The 21,448-nt window shown below is 36.4% G+C and overlaps 1 protein-coding gene across 1 annotated transcript in view; it reads right to left on the reverse strand.

Moving 5' to 3' along the window:
* Nucleotides 1-21,448, reverse strand: part of LOC110679354 (roundabout homolog 1-like) — a 491,376-nt gene that overhangs the window by 33,376 nt on the left and 436,552 nt on the right. Inside the window, exon 10 of the mRNA XM_021853766.1 lies at nucleotides 10,291-10,461. Within this exon, the coding sequence (XP_021709458.1) occupies nucleotides 10,291-10,461 (171 nt within the window). The remainder of the gene's footprint in view (nucleotides 1-10,290; nucleotides 10,462-21,448) is intronic.

The following is a 21,448-nucleotide window of genomic DNA, read 5'->3' on the forward strand; positions in this document are numbered from 1 at the left end:
CAGAGATTCATTTATTGCTTCCTTCAGTAACGTTTGGAAAAAAATCATTCCAATTCTCTAGCTTTCCAAATAATCCAACGATTTTTTTCCCAGAATTCATCCTAGATTTACATTCTAAGATACTTATAGAAATCTCACATGCAACATGCATTTTTTTTAAGGCATTAACTTTTAATAACTTTTAGGGATTCTGTATTAGCTTTCAGCGTCGAAGGTTCCTTAAGGAATTAAGCTTTCCGAAAAAAAAATCTCAGTTTATTTTCTCGATTATTTTCTTATGAGAGTCCATCTGAAATTTCACCATTCTTGAAATTCAGAAATGAACCCAACCGTTTCCTTAATAACAGGAGATACTTAGGATTTTCTTCTAGAGATTTTCTCAAGGCATCATGCGATAAATTTTTACCGATATATCTGTAGTGATCTATCTGGATGTTTTGTCGTGGAATAATCTAAATTGTTATACTGAGAGGGCATCGTCAAAATTTATTCACAGTTCTAGTGAATTACTCTAAGGATTTCTAAGAGAATTATTATAAAAGTGTATAGCAGATGTGTGAACATGTAAAGATTTTTGGGATTTTCAACGGAAAATCTGGAGAACGGTTTTAAAATTTTCAAGGAACTTGAAGGCGTGAATATGTACCTGAAGAAATCTATAACACAACTCCCAGATCAACATCGATGAAAAATTCAAATTAAACTAACAAAATTTCTTAGAGAAATATCGATAAAATAATTCTGAGATTTTTGTGCAGTTCCAGCAGACGGATTTTGGGCGAAATTCAGAGGGAAATTTTAGGCTTTTGTTCTATAGAAAATCATTTAAACTTTATTTCAAAAATGGGGTCCATTATACACTTTCTGACAAAATTAGAATGGTGAAGTGGTGAAACTTATGGAGAGAACTTTCGAAAACTTTTACGGGATTCTTCATCAGCAAATATTAATGGAATTTTGAATTTTCCGGCGGTTTACCTTGAATGAGTATATCAGGTACTGAGAAAGAATTTCTGACATACATTTTGGTGGACGTTTTGAAATTTGAGGAAGGATTCCTTATGGGATTTGTGGAAAATATCTTAAGGAACACGGAGATAAATTTCATGCTTTTTTTGTTTTGTACAATACTTTCAGTAATTGGTAAATTCCTAACAAAACTGTCGAAAAATTTCTGGTAAAATTTCCTGTGTGATTTTTCAGTACAGTCTGTCATATCTTGTTGAGGATGTTAAGCATCCTCAACCAAAGCGTCGCAACATGTCCGTTGCTCTTGACTATAACCGATTGACTGACCCAATTTTTTTTCCTGTGATCGTTACATAGTTAAACATCCGATCGACTTTTTGTTTGTAATCATCACTCGAGCACACGCTCTCTCGTTCTGTTCTTTACCGAGTGAGAAAGACGGTTTCTTTCAACCCAATGTCTACACAGATTTAAATAACTATCCCGATGAAGCCTAAATCTAACATGATACCCAACCGAACGCAGCCCCGCAGTCAACTCACCATAGCTCGATATTAAGGTGACACATCTCGGAATCTAAACATGGCAGGCACAATGGCCGGCTTGTGCCCCTACTCCCGATTTCAACGTACAAACTCAATCTTCTTATTTTAAGCTTTCTGCTAGTGCACAAAGCTAAAATAGAAATTGCACTGCATTTTGATGCTTCTTTCGCGAGATTTGTGCCTTCAAAGTTTTGGTACATTATTGAATTTTGATTCCAAGCTGTTTCACTTTAAAGCCTAATTTGCTACTGAAAAGAAATTGCTAAAGAAATTTCTCGCCGATTCCTTGCAGAAATTTTCTACAGCGACTTCCATTTGAAGTGACAGTTCTTTTCAACTGCGTACTGCGATCAGAAAAAAGCGCATTCTTGATCGATTCCTTGCAGAAATTTCCCATGCATCAAGATAGGCCGAGAAATTACTTGTCAGCAGCGAATCAGGCTTAGAGGGAAAATCGAGTTAGGAAGATATCAAGTTACAGAACACAAAACCAATGCAACTACGATCAAAGGGATCATCGAGTTAGCCATGAAAACCAACTCAATATCGAAATACGGAATATCGAGTAAAGGAGAGATCACTGTATATTTTCATAGATTGTACCCCGTTTGGCATAAAGCCGTTTGGCATAATGGCCGTTTGGCATAATGGTCGTTTGGCAAAATGATTGAGTTAGAATGAATATCGGCATTTTCGAAGCTTTTACCGAGATCAACATCACTGAGCCCATAGCAAATTTTTTTCGTAGTTTCTCAATAAGCGTGGTGGTCGTTTAGACATAATCCAAGCTTCTTCTTCTTCTTTCTGGCATTATGTCCCAACTGGGACAAAGCCTGCTTCTCAGATTAGTGTTCTTATGAGCACTTCCACAGTTATTAACTGAGAGCTTTCTTTGCCATTTGTGCATGTGTATATCGTGTGGCAGGTACGAGTATACTCTATGCCCTGGGAATCGAGAAAATTTCCTTTACGAAAAGATCCTCGACCAGCGGGATTCGAACCCACAACCCTCAGCATGGTCATGCTGAATAGCTGAGCGTTTACCGCTATGGCTATCTGGGCCCTGTGATAATCCAAGCTATGAATGTCAAAAATTGTAGTGACATTAGAGAGCATAGCTAAATAAAACTCTTGACGGGTCTGGTGGAAGACCTTTTCGGAATAATAATTTTCTCCACATCCCAGAACATAAAGTATCGTTGAGTTGTTACGATATACATATTTGAAAATAGTAAATTGGCAAAGAAAGTTCGCAGTTATAAATAAATGGAACGCACATATTTTGCTGCAGATCAAGCTCTGTCCCAGTTTGTACGTTACACTTGATGAAAATTACTTGGTAGAAGAAGGAAAAATGTATTTGCAAAATATTAAATATTGTTTCTTATCCATAGATCTATTATTGGAGCATAATGCAGTAATAGCCTATATACGAGAGCAGATCATTTTTCGTTTAAAATGTTTAGGGCTCTAACATTAAATATTTTCTCACAACATAACTCAAATGAAAAACACATTTTTGAAAGAAAATATATGTGGCAAAACTTTTGAACGATTCAATATAAATTTTAATTTTGAAGGTGTACATAAAAAACACTGTCTATTATAGAAAGGAGGAAAAATTTGTGATTGGAATAATATTTTTCCAGCATATCTTGAAAGGAGATCTTGTGTTTGCAAAAAATATGTTGAATATTTACAGGTTCTAAAGTAATTATTATTCTAACAGCACATCTTGCAAGAATTGCGAAATATATAAATGATGAAGCTTGACTAAATAATAAAATTTTAAACTGTATAAACATAAAGAACAGCCTATTTTTAGAAGAAGGCAAAATTTATGATTATATCAAAAGAAGATTGGACGCCAAAAACTATTGCGGCATAGTAAAACGAAAAGACATCGAAAATTGCGTTCAGAATCATAGCTCTTGTCCTACTTTTCCCCGAATGTCGTTTCTCTGAATGTCGGTTCCCCGAATGCCAGTTACTAGAATGACTCGTTTCCCCGAAAAGTGATGCAGTTTAAATAGGTGCTATAATAGTCTTTAATGGCTGGAAGGTGAACGAGCAAGAACGATAAGCAATCAAAAGAAGCAGGTATTCTGTCATCCTTGGCTATCACATGTTGGCAAAAATATTGAGGACGGTAAAACTCGAAAGAACCGCCAATTAAATAAAGAAGGGTGCATATAAGATGGCCAGTTCGTACACCACCCTGAAATGTTTAAAGTTACGACAAGTATGAGTGCCACAAACTTGACTTTTTGTTGAAGCGAGATATTCGGGGAACTGGTATTCGGGATACTGGCGTTCGGGGTAACGACATTCGGGGAACGGACATTACGGGAAAAGTAGCACAAGCCATCAAAGTAACTGCAATAATAAATTTATCTTTCCGCTGATAACTTGAGCAGATCAATGTTATAAATTGCCGCCATTATGTCAGTTGGGAACAACAAAATATCTAAAAAAAGAAATCTTAAAAGATCAGCATATGAATAAAAGAAGGTGAAATTTGTTTCAATTTCAAATCAACAGTTTTTTTGCCTATAATTTGGTTGTATCATATTTAAAAATAAATCCAATGTTTGAAAGAAGGGTAAATAAGTGCTAAATATATCAAAATCTTCAGTGCAAAAAAATATTCCAATAGTGGAACTGAAAAGAAAAAATAATATTTGAAAAAAGGGTGATTTCTGCATAAATTATAAAATATTTTTGACATTAACTTTCCTAATATGCTTTAGTTTATTCAAGAGCATATGATTGTAGAATAAAGTGACATTTTGTACCAATTATTGTCAATTATTGACTCCACATTAAGCCTGATGTCATCAGAAAGATTCAAACGAAACGTAAAAACGAATCACATCTTAAGAAATTCTTGGTTCCAGACTCATTATGCCAAACGACTATTATGCCAAACGACCATTATGCCAAACGACCGTTATGCCAAAAGACTTTATGCCAAATGACCATTATGCCAAACGACTTTATGCCAAACGGCTTTATGCCAAACGACTTTATGCCAAATGACCTACCACCATTTTCATAGACTTCCATACTGCCCATAACTGCATGACAGTCACAATCGACATTTCTGACAAATTGGAGTTAATACCATGGAGAGTTATCAAATCATAAATACTTTCGATCAACTTAATGAAATCTGTGAGATTGTTCTAGAAAATTCGAAAAAAATACAAAGTTGTTTTGTCCCATTGATAATTATAACCGCATAACAGTCACATTGAGATTATAATTGAGCCTAGTAATAGCGATGAAATATTTATTAGAACTATTTTCTGACTATTCGCCTAGTATGCGATATGAGTTGTACAAAATATCAGCCTCAAATATGCACTTTTGAGTTCCTGGTAATTTTTTGAAATTTTAGTTTCCTCCCATACTGCCATGAAATGCACACTTGGTATTCAATTAACTCAATGCCTACTTTTGTCGAATGTTACAAATATGCAGTTATGGGTAGCATAGGAATTCATAACAAAATATGTAGAAAATTGTGGAATGACTGCTCAAAGTTGAATTTGGAGAATACTTCTGAATTTAAGAAAAATTCGGAACAAAAGTATGGGAAAATAGAGAAGCATGTATTGTTGATATCTTTAAGGGATTCCAAGTCAAAATCTAATTAATGTTTCATCAAATTTCAGGAATAGTTATCAGTTGATTTTTTCAAATTTTCCGACAAGATACTTTATTTTGCCATAGTGGTAAACACTTAGCTTTGGCTACCATATCCTTATTTGTCGATACGGAATACTTTCCCCTATTTCATTTATCATGTCTACATACAGCCATTCCATGAAAAACCGATCTAGTGGGTCTCCGAGTTCCGTGCAAATTTGCTATTTTGTTCCTTATCCGAAATAAGGATACACGTATTTTTGGATTTTTTGATTAGGGTGACCATTTCCGAAATATGGTGACCAGAAAAATCGCGATTTTGCAAAATTTTTATTTAAAAAAAATATTATAACTTTTGAACCGTTTGACCGATTTTCAATCTTTTTGGACGAAATGAAAACTAAAAAGTTTGACTTTTCGGGAGAAATATAAAATTTCACAAAAATTGTGTTTTTTACATGAAAAAACTCAATAGTTTCCGTTTTTTCGTGTTTTGAAGGCCTCGGGACCAAAGGGGCTATTGCTGCTCTCATTTTTTCTTAAAAGTTCAGAAAATTTAACGTAAATTGTCAAATTTTCAGCGATGTATGTTTTTTTAGTTTTTGAGATATATTTTTTTGGAAATAAAAAATCAGCGCATTAGATTTGTAATGTTTAAAAAAATCATAGCTTTTGAACAGCTCAACCGATTTCCAATCTTTTTTTATGGAATGAAAGCTTAAGGTCTCAACTTTTCAGAAAAATAGAAATAAATAGAAAACTTTGAAAAAAAAAATTCACTTTAAAATATATGAAAATTTATAAAAAAAAAAACTAGAAATTTTTATATTTTTTCACGTTTAAACATATTTTTATCAGATTTTTCAATTTTGTCTGAATAGTTGAAATTTTAAGCTTTCATTCCAAACAAAAAGATTGGAAATCCGTTAAGCTGTTCAAAAGTTATACTTTTTTTTAAACATTACAAATCTAATGCGCTGAGACCTACAGTTTGTGCCGATAAAAAATGACTGATTTTTTTTTTCTAAAAATTGTATCTCAAAAACTAAAAAACATACATCGCTGAAAATTTGACAATATACGTAAAATTTTCTAAACTTTCAAGAAAAAATGAGAACAGCGATAGCCCCTTTGGTCCCGAGGCCTTCAAAACACGAAAAAACGGAAACTATTGAGTTTTTTCATGTAAAAACACAATTTTTGTAAAATTTTATATTTTTCCTGAAAAGTCAAAATCTTTAGCCTTCATTTCGTCCAAAAAGATTGAAAATCGGTCAAACGGTTCAAAAGTTATAATTTTTTTAAAAATAAAAATTTTGCAAAATCGCGATTTTTCTGGTCACCCTATTTCGGAAGTGGTCACCCTAATCAAAAAATCCAAAAATACGTGTATCCTTATTTCGGATAAGGAACAAAATAGCAAATTTTGACGGAATTCGGAGACCCACTAGATCGGTTTTTCATGGAATGGCTGCATACTAATATTCATTCATATTCACATTCATCGAAAATTTCTGGGGGTATTGCAGTGTTATGGGAGAGAAACCTGGCCACTGACTCCCCTCCTATTCCTATGCCAATACCTCTGGAATGTCCATGATACAATTATCTACACTATTTTTGTGTGTTCCTGAAAGAACAAACAAAATCAGAAGCAGTCAGCACACGACCTCTAATTGTGAAGATTTTGGAGATAATTGGCTCCATCTACCACGAACATGCTTATTCCCGACGGCGCACTAAAGCCGAAGAAAAGCCAATTCTACACGCATCTAAAATAGGTACGTGATAAAGCAAGTAGTCAATGTCGATGTTTTGACCCCAGAGGCAGAAAAGCACAACGATAAACTTCACACATGATTGCAAATAAAAACATCACCTCCCCCTTTTCCCCCCTCGACGACTTCATCCCGCACCAATCACGAGATACAAGTTTCCTTCTACGAACTGATCCCCTCAACCTGGAGCAGATAACCTTCCCCCCCACAGAATGCTTGACGATGACACACATTCCCATCAACATCACCTACTAGGTACTCCTCGCGGCAACAATCCACTCCAACAAGAACCATCGAGGCACTTTTCCGAAACTCTAGCCTCTGCACTCTCGCACTCGAGCCGAGTGCCAATGCGGAGTTCTGGGTCGCGGCGGTGATACAAACGCCCTCTACCTCGGAGCCTCCAACCTCAACTTGTCGTTCTCGTTGCACAGTGGTCCATATTTTCTACATCTTCATCAAGAAACTTCCAGAGAGTAGCTTGTCATTTTTGTTTGATATATTTAACAAATGTTTGCAGTTGACAAATGGAAAAATGCCAAGGTAATACCAGCTTTTAAGAAAATTGGACCACTGTGCGCCATCGCCGAGAGCGAGTTGATGACTAAATATCGTGGGGCGGTGGGAAGTGAAAAGGTGGAGCATCGGAATGGCAGGCGGCTCATTTTTCACGGCTTCCGGTGGATGTCAGTCGGATGGATGAGTGTGATGAGCAACACAAGGCCACCAATACACTAGGGACCGATGCAGATGGGGGCACGGGACTGAGCGATGATGTGCGGCATTCAGATGGTAGGATATTCTCCAAGCACTATTTTTGTTAATATTTAACTCAATTATTTCTTTTCTATTGCTACATTCATCATTATCCCTTTATTTGGTATGTCCGTTTTTAGTGCACAACGGTATATCTCGGCTTCTAGTTCTACAATCGTTCTCCTTCTAGGTCCTTTTTTAGAGCTCTTACTTATGCATGTTCGATTTTTTTATAATAGGGTGCCGGTTCCAATGGTTGTAATGTACCAGTAGATTGGACTATGGAATAAAACGAACATTCTTCGAAAAAAACGACATGTGCTATTTTTGGTGGATAGATCGTCTCTAGTTTAGTCGATTTGCCAAATTTCAGCTTTTTATTTTATCAAAAAGTCCTATAAATAATTAAGTTTATGCAAAAAATGTGCTCCCTTGCACCAGTAGTAGCCGTCGTGTTCCAGTAGTGGATCAACGGATGGAAGCAGTTTTTAAAATGGATGTATAAAAATGTAGAAAAGCCCTAGAGATGATCTTTATGCTTCATTCGAAAGATATTAATTGCTGTTCCGAGGGAAAAATGTTAAACCTATGTAAAAATTTACCATTTTGTTAAAAAATCCTTGTATCATTCCCGAACGTCTACTACTGGAGCACTAGCGCAACTACTGGAACACGTGTACCAATAGTGGCTCAAGCGATTTTATGTTAAAATATTAGTTTTATCACTCTTTTTATATTTTTCCCATAAAGTAGAGGTTGAAATCTTTCTGTTGACGCCAAAAGATCTCTGCTAAGGCTTTTTGTTATTTTGTTATGATTTTTTATAGCTTAGGTAGTCCACTAATGGCACCGGCACCCTATATTCTAGAATACACGCTTACAAAAATTCAGGTAAATTTACGTGTTCTTTGATGCACATAAAAGAAGCGAAGCATTTGACATAAAATTAAATCTGTTCTTAAAATTACATGACAATAAAAAACCAAAAAAAAATTTACACGTCGAGACGTAAAAGTCGTTATAACTGACTTTTACTTCACGACGTGTAATTTTGGTTCAATCTTGTTGTCATGTTCATTGAAGAATAATATTTATGTGCGTAATCGAAAATTTCTATTTTGAAAACAACTTTGTAACTCTTACCTTGCTGCTGTTGACGAAAAGCTATGAATATACATTCGATGGGAAACAACTAGGAAAAACCTATGATCGTTGTCTACAAAACATATGCACGTTCTCCTAGACTCTTCATTGCTCACAAGAATAATAATTGAAAACACTCATAATTTCCTCTTTTCCGAAACACACGCACATTATAATCGAACGACAATCCCAGAGATGTAGCCAACGATTATCTATCAGGATAACTTGGTCTAGCCTGATAGCAAAACACCACTTTTGGAAACGGCGGCAATTTAGTTTTCCAAATTTTAGGCAATCATCAGTCGACGCGAATCGAACGGAACATAGTTTCACACCCGCGGAACATCGAAATAATTCATTGGTTCATCACCACCGCAGCCGCACTTTTTCAATTGTTTACTCACAAAACCATTTTAAACAATTATTTACTGCAAAATATGCAATGTCCATGTAATTCTTTACTACATTTTAGATTTATTTCACTCAAAAACACGCAAGAGAAGAGTCACGACGTTCGACCGGCCATGTTGAAACCGAACTGCATGATGCCGGCGCTAAGATCGGACCCCAAGTTAAACATCATGTAAATTTACGTCTTTTAAAATATTAATTTTAGTCTTCGGTTTATATTTATGGCATGCATCTCGTGAGATTGGGATATTGACACAAACACTACATGTGTTTGTAAAAATGGATTGATGAACATAATATACAATCTGGTTTGATTAAAATTCCTATTTTGTTTCACGGTTTTGAACTTTCAATCATTAGAAACATAAAAATGTGTCGTAAATGCATTTGCGTCATAAAATCATTCAGTGCAGATTGAATTAAGTCACATGTAAATTCCATTTTTTTTAAGAGTGTAATTTCCTAAGGGTTTCTTTGGAAAAACAAGGTGGGATTAAAAAAAACCCTGGTGATATCGTTGAGAATCCTTGGAAAAAAAAAATCCTGCAGGAGCTACTGTTCTAGTGCATAAATCTTATACCTCGAATAATTCCCATCAAATACCTGAAGAGAATGCCAGAAGAAATTCCTTCTATGCATATACTGTAGTCTATATGTCTGCCATTTCGTATCCCAATGTATCCTAATCAACGACTCATCTTCACTGACAGGTGTGAATCTACAAACACCATCTTTCAACAGAAAAAAATGAACCAAAAGCACAATCCATCACAATTAAAGCCAACCTTATGCGCTGTCTCGCAGAATCCGAGAAAATGAAATTTTCCTGTTCATCATCGCTCATTTCCTCTTCCAATCCATCCTCAATTCATATGTGAACACTCGCTAATCAAGAATAGCACAACACAAGACTATGACTCGCCGAAGAAACAAACAAAAAATACCTCTTCCCCTCCACAGCATCTACAGAATCGGAAATAGAACAAGCAACACAAAATCAGATCTAGATGCGAAGATAAGCCATTCGCCTTTCTTACCTCGTTCCAGCCGTGGGCGTTCCGTGCCTGGATCATCACCTCGTAGACCGCGCCGGGCGATAATCCTTTTATCACATGTGACATAATAAAGTGCGTCGGATCGGAGCGGGTTAATGTTGGCACTAAAATCGTGTCCTCCCAGCTGCCCGGATGTTGATATGTTTCGTTCATCTGGAAATCCAAATATCCGCGCGCGCGTTGGCCAATAAGTGGAACGAGATGGTATTGGTTTTTTTCGTTGTCGTCGGGGCCGTCGTTTTCATTGCGAATCGATGACATCGTGTGCGCCCGAGGTTTTAGTCGTTTGACGTTGATTTTATCGATATTGATTCGGTCGGGTGTCACACAAAAGAAAACCGAGGAGCAAGAGGGGCGGGGTTCGTTGGGCCGGTTGTAAGCGATGATGGCAGTTGATCCGCCCCGTTGCCATTGACGATGTTGTAAATGATGTCGATTTGCCAGATTGAATCCGATTGCGAAAAGGGGTGATGGTTGTTGTGGATAATGGTGTTTGTTTCGATGTTCCGGGAAGTTCATGAAAAGAGATGTTACACAGTTCGATAATTAGATTGGGTGCGAAACGGGAGGATTGGATATTGTAATTTTTATTGATTGATCATCGCTTGGCTAATCGGAGATTAACATCTCTGGAGTTAAGGGAAACGACCAAATACAAACCAAAAGGCGCATTCCTAGTGAAAAACAATGTTGATTCCAAGATAAATTTAGTCCAATAAATTGGTTACTGATAAGCCTTAGGATAGGTTAGAAGGTTAAAACATTATTGAAAACTTTCGGACATTTATTCCTGTACCTATTAAGTGTCACACGAGTTCAATAAAATTTTGGAATTTAATATTAGGGCGATTCAAATTTTAAACATGTCTGAAAATCCAATCTCCCTTATGCTTCTTTCCATTCTCTCCATGAAAAATAGTGTTCTGTGAATTTTTCAGGTTTCTAGGTGGTGTAGGTTTATGTGGAAATTAATACGGAGAAATTTTGAGAAATGTTCCAAACACGCTTGTACTGTAATGTAAGTAGAAACTCATCATCCCATATTAAAAAATCATTCTGTAAAGCTTAATGAAGGATGTTGCAGAATAAATAAATCCCTTTTGAGCTAATTTTGATTGCTTATTTTGATTGAGTTTTTTGTACATTGCAGGGCTATAATCTTATATATTAAGCTGAATAGTAGCAAACAAACTCATGAATATCTCTTCTGCTATCCGTCGGATTCAATTTTCTCTTCAGCGAATTTCTTAATTATGGTTTGAAGGATGAATTTTTACTATGGGATAATAAGTTTGAACATACATTACAGTACTAGCGAGTTTGGAACATATCTCAAAATTTTCTCAATAGTATTTCCATATAAGCCTACATTGTTTTGGGGCACCTTTAAATCACCACCTAGAAGGGTGAAAATTTTACAAAACACTATTCTTATTGTAAGGATGGTAAGGAACATATGTGAGATTGGATTCTCACACATTTTCAATTCTTAAACCGCCCCAATGTTATATGTACATTATTTTTCGAATCACGTTATTCAACATAGTAAAAGTATCGTTTTTACTTTATAAACATTTCTCAATATAAAATCCTTTTTCCAAAAGTGTATGGTATCCAGATAATAAATCAAATAATATAAGTGGCACTTCTTAACACCCAGGAAAACCTTTGGAAAATTTAGGAGTTAAATTTTAAATATGTGACTGTTTTGAAACCCCTGCAACCCAAACACTTTTGGAGCTTTCAGTACAGCAACTCTGGTTAAATCTACCAATCATTTAGAATGTGTTTGGATTTTCTCAGGAAATGCTTGGTTGTTAGCGGCTAACACTTAAAATAATACTTTTGGCCCTCTCTTGACTATATCAGTCAGCTATTACACTACGAAACACTTTTTAGTCCAAGCATCAAAATACCGCTATTTACCTTATTTGTAATAACTGAATTCATGGCCGTTTCCAAGAATGTCATAGCACGTCTAATTTTTGAGATACATGATTGAAACAATACTTATCAACAAAGTTCATAAAACTTTCGATTCTCATATTGTTTCATGTTTTAGAGAAATATTGTGTATAACCATATGAGGGCTCATTAATATAAGAATAAAAAATAAATTGAGAAAAATTCAGGGTCGCTTATTTTCCTGGAAAACTCAGTTAGACTTTTTTTGTTTTCCCCTAACACTACTTACTTTGAAAAATCATAACTCAAGAACGACACATCGTAGAAACAAAGTTTTTTCATGAAAATGAAAGCAAATTTTCTCAGGAATAAAAAAAAAACATTAACTGGAAAAAGTTTTCCACAAAATTTTCCACCGTTGAGAAAATTCATAAAGAAAAGCCGAAAAAACTATGCCCCAACTCGTGGAAAATTTTCAAAAACATATTTTTGAGAAGTACTTTTTTTCGTTTTTAAGCAATGGCCATTTTTGTGGAAAATGACCATATAAGCCTTTTCTTTGAAACCCCATATTTCAATCGAAGCATCGGAAAAACAAAGATTTTTTATCAAAGCAATTGCAAATTTTCTAAAACATCTGAAAAAAAGATATGGGATTGGTTTTAATGAAGTATAAGTCGGAATGGATGATATTTTTCATGAAAAATTACACCGCTTAGAAAAACTGAAAAAAACTGTTTCTGCCACAATTTTTCATTACACTGAAAAGGGATTCTTTCTCTTCTATGGAACAAATAAGACTAATATTTTTTTAAATTTTATTCATTCAATTATTTAGTATATAACTTACATTTTCATCTAAATACTATCTAGAGCAATAAAATACAGCATGCTTTGTTCTTAATAATACAAAGAAACGAAAATCTTCTGGTGTTAGCAACCAAAGACAATCTTCCCGGTTGAGAAAATATATAGTATTAAGATGAAAATGTAAGTTATATACTGAATAATTGAATAAATAAAAAAAATTATAATCTTATTTGTTCCATAGAAAAGGAAGAATCCCTTTTCAGTGTAATGAAAAATTGAGGCAGAAACAGTTTCCCATTGGTAATGAAGCATTGATTTCTGTACAGTTCTTGTTTTGATTCCTCAGATATTGATAAAAATCGACTATGATGAAAAGGTCCCGCTATTTACACCCTTCATAGAAATTTACATCTCAGCGAAGGCGCGCCCCTTAGCAAACATAATCGATTAAATTTCTGAGGAATCAAATCGGTACTACTGATATTTGACCATGCAACGGAACTCTAGTCACATCCTTGTTTCGCTTTTAGTTTAGTCCCAGAAAAAAAAACTAGAAAAAAGGGGCTTTATGCTAGCAGCAAAACCAAATCAAGCTAGAAAATTTGTTTAGTAATCAGAATTCACGTGAGTCCTTGAATTACCAGTACTTACAGTTCTTGTTGAGTTAACACTCATGATTGTTATCCTGGCTTCAAGTGTAGTCTCGGGACTGACCAGCTCCGAGTCTTTAACCATCTGCTAGGTAAAATAGAATAATTTTCAGAAACTGTTGCCAGTAACAAGGACTTTGTACCGCGAATCCTTGAATTACCAGAACATATTACCCTAGCCCGACAAACAAGATGAGACAAGGGTTCAAATTGGTAGACCCCGTAACGCACCACGAAAAGGTGATCTACCCGCGTTACGGGTAGGATTACAGGCTTAATTTAGATTTGTTGCCATACCTACCACGCGCCGTGCAGAATCAGTTGGCGCGATTTTCTACAATAGTTTCTTTACTATTAAATAGTTGAATGGTCAGAAGAGGTAGTTTCCTAGCGCAAGAATTTCTTCGACTCGATTATTTCACTACGAAGTTGGCTGGAAAGCAGAAGTGCACGAGTCGAGTATTCTGATACGTTTAGTTTAATCGAAGTTAAAGTTTCAGTTGAATTTCGGCGTAAAGCAGTGGTCCTCAGCTTAAAAATTATAAATTTTCAATGAGAATGCAAAAAAAATTATTAACACGGAGATGAATTTTGTGATCCTTCGGGAATCTCTTGTTAATCAAGATCTTAACCAAAAAAATACAGAAAGTATTGTCCCATCAAAAAAATCAGACTCCAAATAAATACGCGTCGGAGATATGTCTGGGCATATTTATGAGCATCCAAATTGAAGGAGGGATTTCAGGGAATCCCTCCTTCAATTTGGATGCTCATAAATCTTGAAGTAAACACTGCTTCGAAGGAACAAAAATTTTATCAATAAACCGATGCGAAGATTTTAAGCGAAGCGAAGAAATTTATAGACACTAGCAGCTAATTTTAAAGCCTTGGCTCACCAAAGCTTTTTTAATTCAAGATATATTTAAGAGATAGGGTCTCAGACAGATTTCGAATTATTCACAGGCTTGATAATACTCCGCAGCACCAAAAGATTTCAATAGCACGCTCTAGACCAGCGTGCAATCTTTGTCTCTTGCCTCTTTGCAAGGGAGCGAAAAAATACTAAGCAGAGAAGCAATAAAAATTAGCGAGGAAGGTGCGACACAAAACACAACGGGGAAAATTCCATGAAAAAGATTGCAATCACAATTCCGCGAGGCCTGTTTTGTTTGGACGGGTCACTTAATAGTTATTTTAAAGTGTCAATAAGGTTGAGCATAGAAGTAAGAAAAAAAGAGTACAGTAGTTTCTCGATTATATCACGGACCTAAATTTTTTTGGCGTGATATAGCAAAGAGTAATAAAATAAAAATGTATCTTTCTCCTATATGATTTCCATCAAAAATTGATATTTATGTTGCAAAAATTAGGCGAATGAAATGAAAAGCATGTAGGCGATGGGTCAAATAGATATATATTGATTGTTAAGGGTCATTTTTCAATGTAAAATGTATGAATTTCATACTATTATTGAGACGTGATAAAATAGAACAGAAAACCGTGCTAAAATCGAGAGTGATATATTGAAGCGTTATTAAAACGAGCAGTGATAAAATCGAAAATCTACTGTATCAGCAAAAATCCTCGCATTTCGATGCACTCGAATGGTTTGAGGATTCAAGTTGTGAATTTTGAGTTAAATTTTTACTTCTAAGAAAAACCTCGAAACCACCTTAGTTTTGCATCAAATAGAAGCTTCTATCACTTATCTGGTTATTCCTGAGCTGATAAATACAGTCTATTTTCTATACATCCATAATGAAACCCTGCAGTTATTTTCTTAAATAATAATCATCAATTTTTGAAAACATAGTTGCAAAAATCTGAAGATCGTAGACACAAAATTCAATTTGGACAAATTGAGATGTAAAAATTGTGAAAAATAATGGAATCGTTTTGGTGGGCTTCGATCCCACGACTCCCGAACACCGTCGGCTGGTTTAAGCCGTTGTAGCATGAGAACAAACCCATAGTAAATTTACATACATATCCCACAGGCAGCAAATTATAATTACGCTTAAAGTAGCACACCTTCTGTGTCTCTACTTCAGCCTCTCTACTCGTTACCACTTTTTACTTCGCACAGCGAAACCCGTACCGGCCGCAGTGCTTTATGTGTATTAGGCGGAAATACCCAATTTTGTAAAACTGCAAAGGATGCATTTATTGATGTCGCTCCAGCTGTCTCATAGGAAAACTGTATTCGATAACCCCTATAAATAAAAAACGCCGAAATATACAAAGAAGATTATTTGTTCTGAGCTCGACCCAACCGGAGGTTCTCCGGTTATAAGCCTCGTTATTTCTCTTATTTAACACGCGGGCCACTTCACATTAATATACAAAATGTGTTCGCGGGCCGCACAAAACCTTTGCGAGGGCCGCAGTTTGGTGACCACTGGAGTAAAGTTATTTTGATATTAAAGGTAAAAGTAAGTGAGTGAGTTTTTGTGATAAGTTTATTTAAACGTTTTGTGTATTTCTTACGAGGTCCATACATTATTCGCGTTTCTGCGCAGAAAGTTTTATTCAGTTTATTTACACGAAAAAAGGTAATTATATTGATTTATGAAATTGAAAGCTTAAAACTAATGTGATTTCGCGTGGGACATGCAGTGCCCTGCGCTTTTTCTGTACGACTGGGTTTCTACGTTGGCATTTGGCATCCGTCCCCGCCGAATCGTAAATTTTGGTAGTCCGTTCGTCGAGAAATCTGGAGTCAGTTACAGTCATTGACATAAGTTAGTAACCAAATGCTGTTTTTCCATACAAAATGCCCAAGTTTGCGATGCTGGTAGTCTGAATTAGCTGAAATTTGGATGATGAACTACAAATAACTTGAAATTTTGCCTGGAAGGGAATAATTACATTGCAGTTATTTTACATTGAGTTTTAGAGGGTTGTTCAAAGACAAAAGTAAGTAACCGAGAGACTTTCTAATCTAATTCTAAAACGGTAAGTTGTGGGTGGTTTGTCTGTTCCACAAAGTTGTTCAATTTTAGAAGTCACACAAATTTGCAGAACACACTAACATTCCACGACTTACCGTTTTCAAATTAAATTAAAAAGTCTCTCGATTACTTACTTTAGTCTTTGAACAACCCTCTGAAATTCAATGTAAAATAACTGCAATGTAATAATTCCCTTACAGGCAAAATTTCCAGTTATTTGTAGTTCGTCATCCAAATTTCAGCCAATTCGGACAACCAGAAGCTGAGATACAGCATCGCAAACTTGGGCATTTTGTATGGAAATACAGCATTTGGTTACTAACTTATGTCACTGACTGCATCTTCGAGACCCGTGTGCAGTGCTAAGCAGTGATGGAAAATGGCGAACGCTTCATCTGAACTGGAACAAAAACAAAACCAAACGCTCCCGAGCGTCAGAGCGCTGGCTTACTCGCATCTGTCGGCTCCCGAGTAACTGAAGCAAAAAGTGATTCGCGAACGTGTTCGGAGCTGCTCAGAGTCATATTGTGCTTTTGGGAAAAAAGGTGCTTACCCTCCGAGATTTATGGTTTTCAAGGGCTTTTGACTACAAACTAGTAGTTTACTATCGATATGATGGTAATACAATTAATTTGTCTGTCAAAACCATAATAAATCACACCTTGCTCGGTTACTCGCGAGTAAACGCTCGCGAGCTTGTTGCTACTTCTTTTGACATGTTCTCCCGAGCAGACGGGTGCGGGCTTACTCACACCTAGCCAGATCCCGAGTCTGTGATGTTTGTTATGCGTTGGTATACACTCGTGAGCTGCTTCGTGATGCGAACTTTTCCAGCACTGGTGCTAAGGCCCGCCTTTTGGAAGGTAGGGGGGCTGGGGGCAAGAAGGACACCTTAAGATATACAGATTCAAATCATGGTTGATAAGCACAATTTTTGAAGATAATTCCAGTGTAGGGGCAAGCTCAGCTCTTGTTCTAAATGATGTTATCGATAGATTTCAAAAATATAAGAAACACATGATGATTTGAGATTTTTGAAAATGTCCCTTCTTATGAGGTTTTTAAACGAGGCACGGGGCAAGAAGACCACCAGAGCAAAATGCCACAAATTTTGTATATTATTGTTTCCCCGTCTAAAGGATAAATTGTAGAGTAAGTACAGATAAAAACTGAGGGATAAAAGTTGACTTATAGTTAAAAAGGAATTTTACGAAATTAATTTAGTTTTTATCTTATTTGACTGTAACAATAATAGTAAAAATTTTCAGAAACCATTTTGAATGTCCAAGATGGTTTATTTTGATTTTGTTTAGTAGGAAACATTAATTGAATGCAATATTAAACAAGAAAAATTAAAGTTCATTTGATTTTATATGAGAAAATTGCGGTGTCCCTCTTGCCCCATAAGACATACTGTTATTATATAAGTAAAATTTAATGTCAAAAGGACTTTTTCGAAAAAAAAAAATCCTCACAGCTTTATTAAACAATTGAACATAATAATACTGTGCGGAAAAATCAATATGTTTTGTATTTATTGGGGGTCAAACCTTGTTTTCCAGTCTTACATTCTTATATAATTTCGCATATTTTACGTTGCTGAGTTAAAGACATTTTTGTAATTTTTTGTACTAAACATTTTTAACTGTAATATTTACACAACCCTCAATTAGTACTCAATTTATACTTATCCTGCGTTAAACATAAAAAGAAAATGATTTGAACTACGTGAAATTAGAGGTGGCACTCTTGCCCGGGTGTCCTTCTTGCCCCATGTCCCCCTAGCTAAACGAAGGCGCGAGTGAAGTCGCTAAAGTACTTTTGTAGCGAATTTTCCTCCTTCGGTCGCCAATTGCACCTCTGGTGGACCCATTTCTGAAAGTTCGATTCGTCAAAGCGTGACGTCAATTACACGCCGCGAATCTCGATCCTAACCCAAAGATAGGGCTGCATTACTCCCCGCTCAGATTAGCGGACAGGTACGCGAAACCGAGTCACTGGGTACGTGCTTCTCTATTGGAAGGAGCGGATCGTCCCGGGTATTCGGCGAAATCGCCGTTCCACCCTTGTTTTTCGAAATCGGATGCTGCCGTTCCAGTCGCCACTCTCTCCTCAACGTTATTTTGGCCATTTTTGCACGCTGGTCGGCTTCTTGGCCGCCATTACGTTACCGCCATCGCTGAGATCGATTTTGAAGAGAGATCAGTCACATTTTCGGTTACGTTACACACTTAAATTAGAATGCCGAATCTCGGCTAATTTTAACCGAGATCTGCACAGCCGAGAAGTCGGCAACCGAATTTGCTGGGATCTCAGTAAATAAAAGCCGAGTATCAGTAAATCGTGCTTCGTTGCTAAGCAACCGGACAAATTGTTAGCTGAGTCTTGGTTAAAATCGGGAAACTGAGATTCGCACAGCCGAGCTCGTGAAAAAAATCTAAGTGCGTACGTTTAACTATGCTTAAGTAAAACTTTTCTCTAACTTACATTACATTTCGTTCCATTTATTACCCAAGTAACATTAATAGATGAACAACAGTTTATTCAGCTACTTAGTTTATTAAGCTTTTGGGTGATTTTTACACCTCTTATGCCACTAAAATGTTTGATGGATAGCTCATTAGAGTAAGCATCCTCTGCTGCATTCTCTGAAACTTTAAGGCTGTGGAGAAATAAATGTCATTCTTGCGTTTGATTTTCTGGTGTTGTTTACCAAGAACCGTTCAAAACTCTCCCAGAGAGAAAAAGTCTCTACACGCTAAGCCTGCTCAACGCAGCGCATGTGTTAAAACTACACAGAATGAGGCAAACAATGCAGGACACGCTAAACTTCATCCGCTCAGAAATGAGTGCCGAGTACACAAAATCGGCCTCTCTTCATGCAGCACAGATTCTGTGCAAAGGGGGCTGTACACAGTTTTGTGCAAACGGTGGTAAACAAATCGAATGAGTGAAATGCGCACAGAGGAGGAACGCTTGAAATGCGGAATTCGCTTCCATGTTTGTTTTTCTTCTGAAAATATTAAAAAAAACATTTCGATTTTGAAGTTTTTCAGAAATTTTTTCATTCGAATAGCCAAAGCAGAAGCAAATGGGGAAAAAACTTCCGCATTTGCGACCATCTTCAGCCTTTTCGCTGGAAAAAAAATCCCTGAAAACTCCCCATCTTACCAACGGCCAACTGTTTGCTGCCGCGCGGGAGATGACTGACAGTTCCATTTCCATCGATCCGCGCACAGCCAATGGCCAACACATTGGTTACACGTAGCATGAGTGCGACTTACACAGAATTTTCACTCAGCCAGAGAGTCCTGCATTGTTTGCCTCATTCTGTGTAGTTTTAACACATGCGCTGCGTTGAGCAGGCTTAGCGTGTAAACGTCAGGCAAATCTGAGCACGACCGGTGGTTTCTAATTGAGAGTGACGCTTAAGCCACCGAGTTTGCTATTGAACTCTAGTAAAGTTTTACGAACGGTTACATAGTGCTAGTATCCATCATTGATCTGAATAGAACAAGTTTCTGAAAAAAAAGCAAATTAGAGCCCATTTTTATGATTTTTTTTCTTAATGTTTGCTAGAGGTAGCCTAGCCACTAAACAGTGCAAACGTTTGATTACTCGCCGAAATGGCATTCTCGGCTCTGCAAAGCTCAATGGGGCTTTAAACGAAAAATATAACCCTGATACGGATTAACTTCAATTAAAATTTCAGCTACAAAAGCAGGACACGCCTCTGACCGAATTTTCCTTTATCGTAATCAACCCGAAACTTCAACAGCAGGTTTTCCGTTCAAAACTAAAATTTATTTGACGAAAAAGTTGTCATTGTGCTTTCGCTGGAGAATAAAATATGTATAGTTAACACGTTTTCATGGAAACCTTCATGATTTTGAACAAAAAAACGGCTTTAAGAAATTTTCAAACTGGTGACGGATCCTGCCCCCTTCATGAGGTCCATTAATTATAATATGGGCTAAGCGAAAAACTTTCGGAGGAAAAGGCGAAAATTGGTATTATCGGTTGACCCCAATCTCGTTTTGAGTAACTCACCGTCTACATCGTCGTCAATTACCTCACCTTCCGTTGCTCCACCTTTCCACGCATTAGTTATTCGACTCCCAGAGTTCAAAATTCCAGAGTTAAAGGAAATTTTGATGAGTGGATGAATTTCTATGATTTGTACAATACACTTATCCACTCAAATCCACAATTCTGCACCATTCAAAAATTTCAATACCTAAAAACGGATTTGCGCACCGTGACAGTGACTGCTATGAACTATTGTATTGCTCGGGACATCTTGAAGCGACTTTTCGACAATAACAACTTCCTAAATAGAAAAAAAAAAACATTTACTCGCTCTTCTGTGTAGGGTAAGTGTTCCTATAGTTGCGGTAGTGCCGTTTTGCCTGATTTTATTACATTAGCCACAGAACCGATACTGCCAATCGACGTATTGGCTTGTTTATACACGGAATAGTTTAAAGGAGCATTCAAATTGCTTTAAAACTGATGAAATATCACTAAAATTGCTAAAAACTCTCTTACTTGTACCAATAATTGCGGTACAGTGGAGAATCCCATAAGAAAACAACGGATGCCGCAACTATAGAAACACAAATTATAGTAGTTTACGGAACAAGTTGCAAAATGATGGTTTTTACAATACGAGTCGTAAATTTATCCTACGAGGCTTGCCGAGTAGAATAATTACGACGAGTGCTGTAAAAATCGAGTTCTGCAACGAGTTACACAAACATTTTTTGCAATTTCGTAGAAGACCACTTTAGGGTATCAGAAAGTGTATCAGAATACATTCACCAT

The sequence above is a fragment of the Aedes aegypti genome, chromosome 3 (assembly GCF_002204515.2).
Source record: "Aedes aegypti strain LVP_AGWG chromosome 3, AaegL5.0 Primary Assembly, whole genome shotgun sequence".
NCBI lineage: Eukaryota > Metazoa > Arthropoda > Insecta > Diptera > Culicidae > Aedes > Aedes aegypti.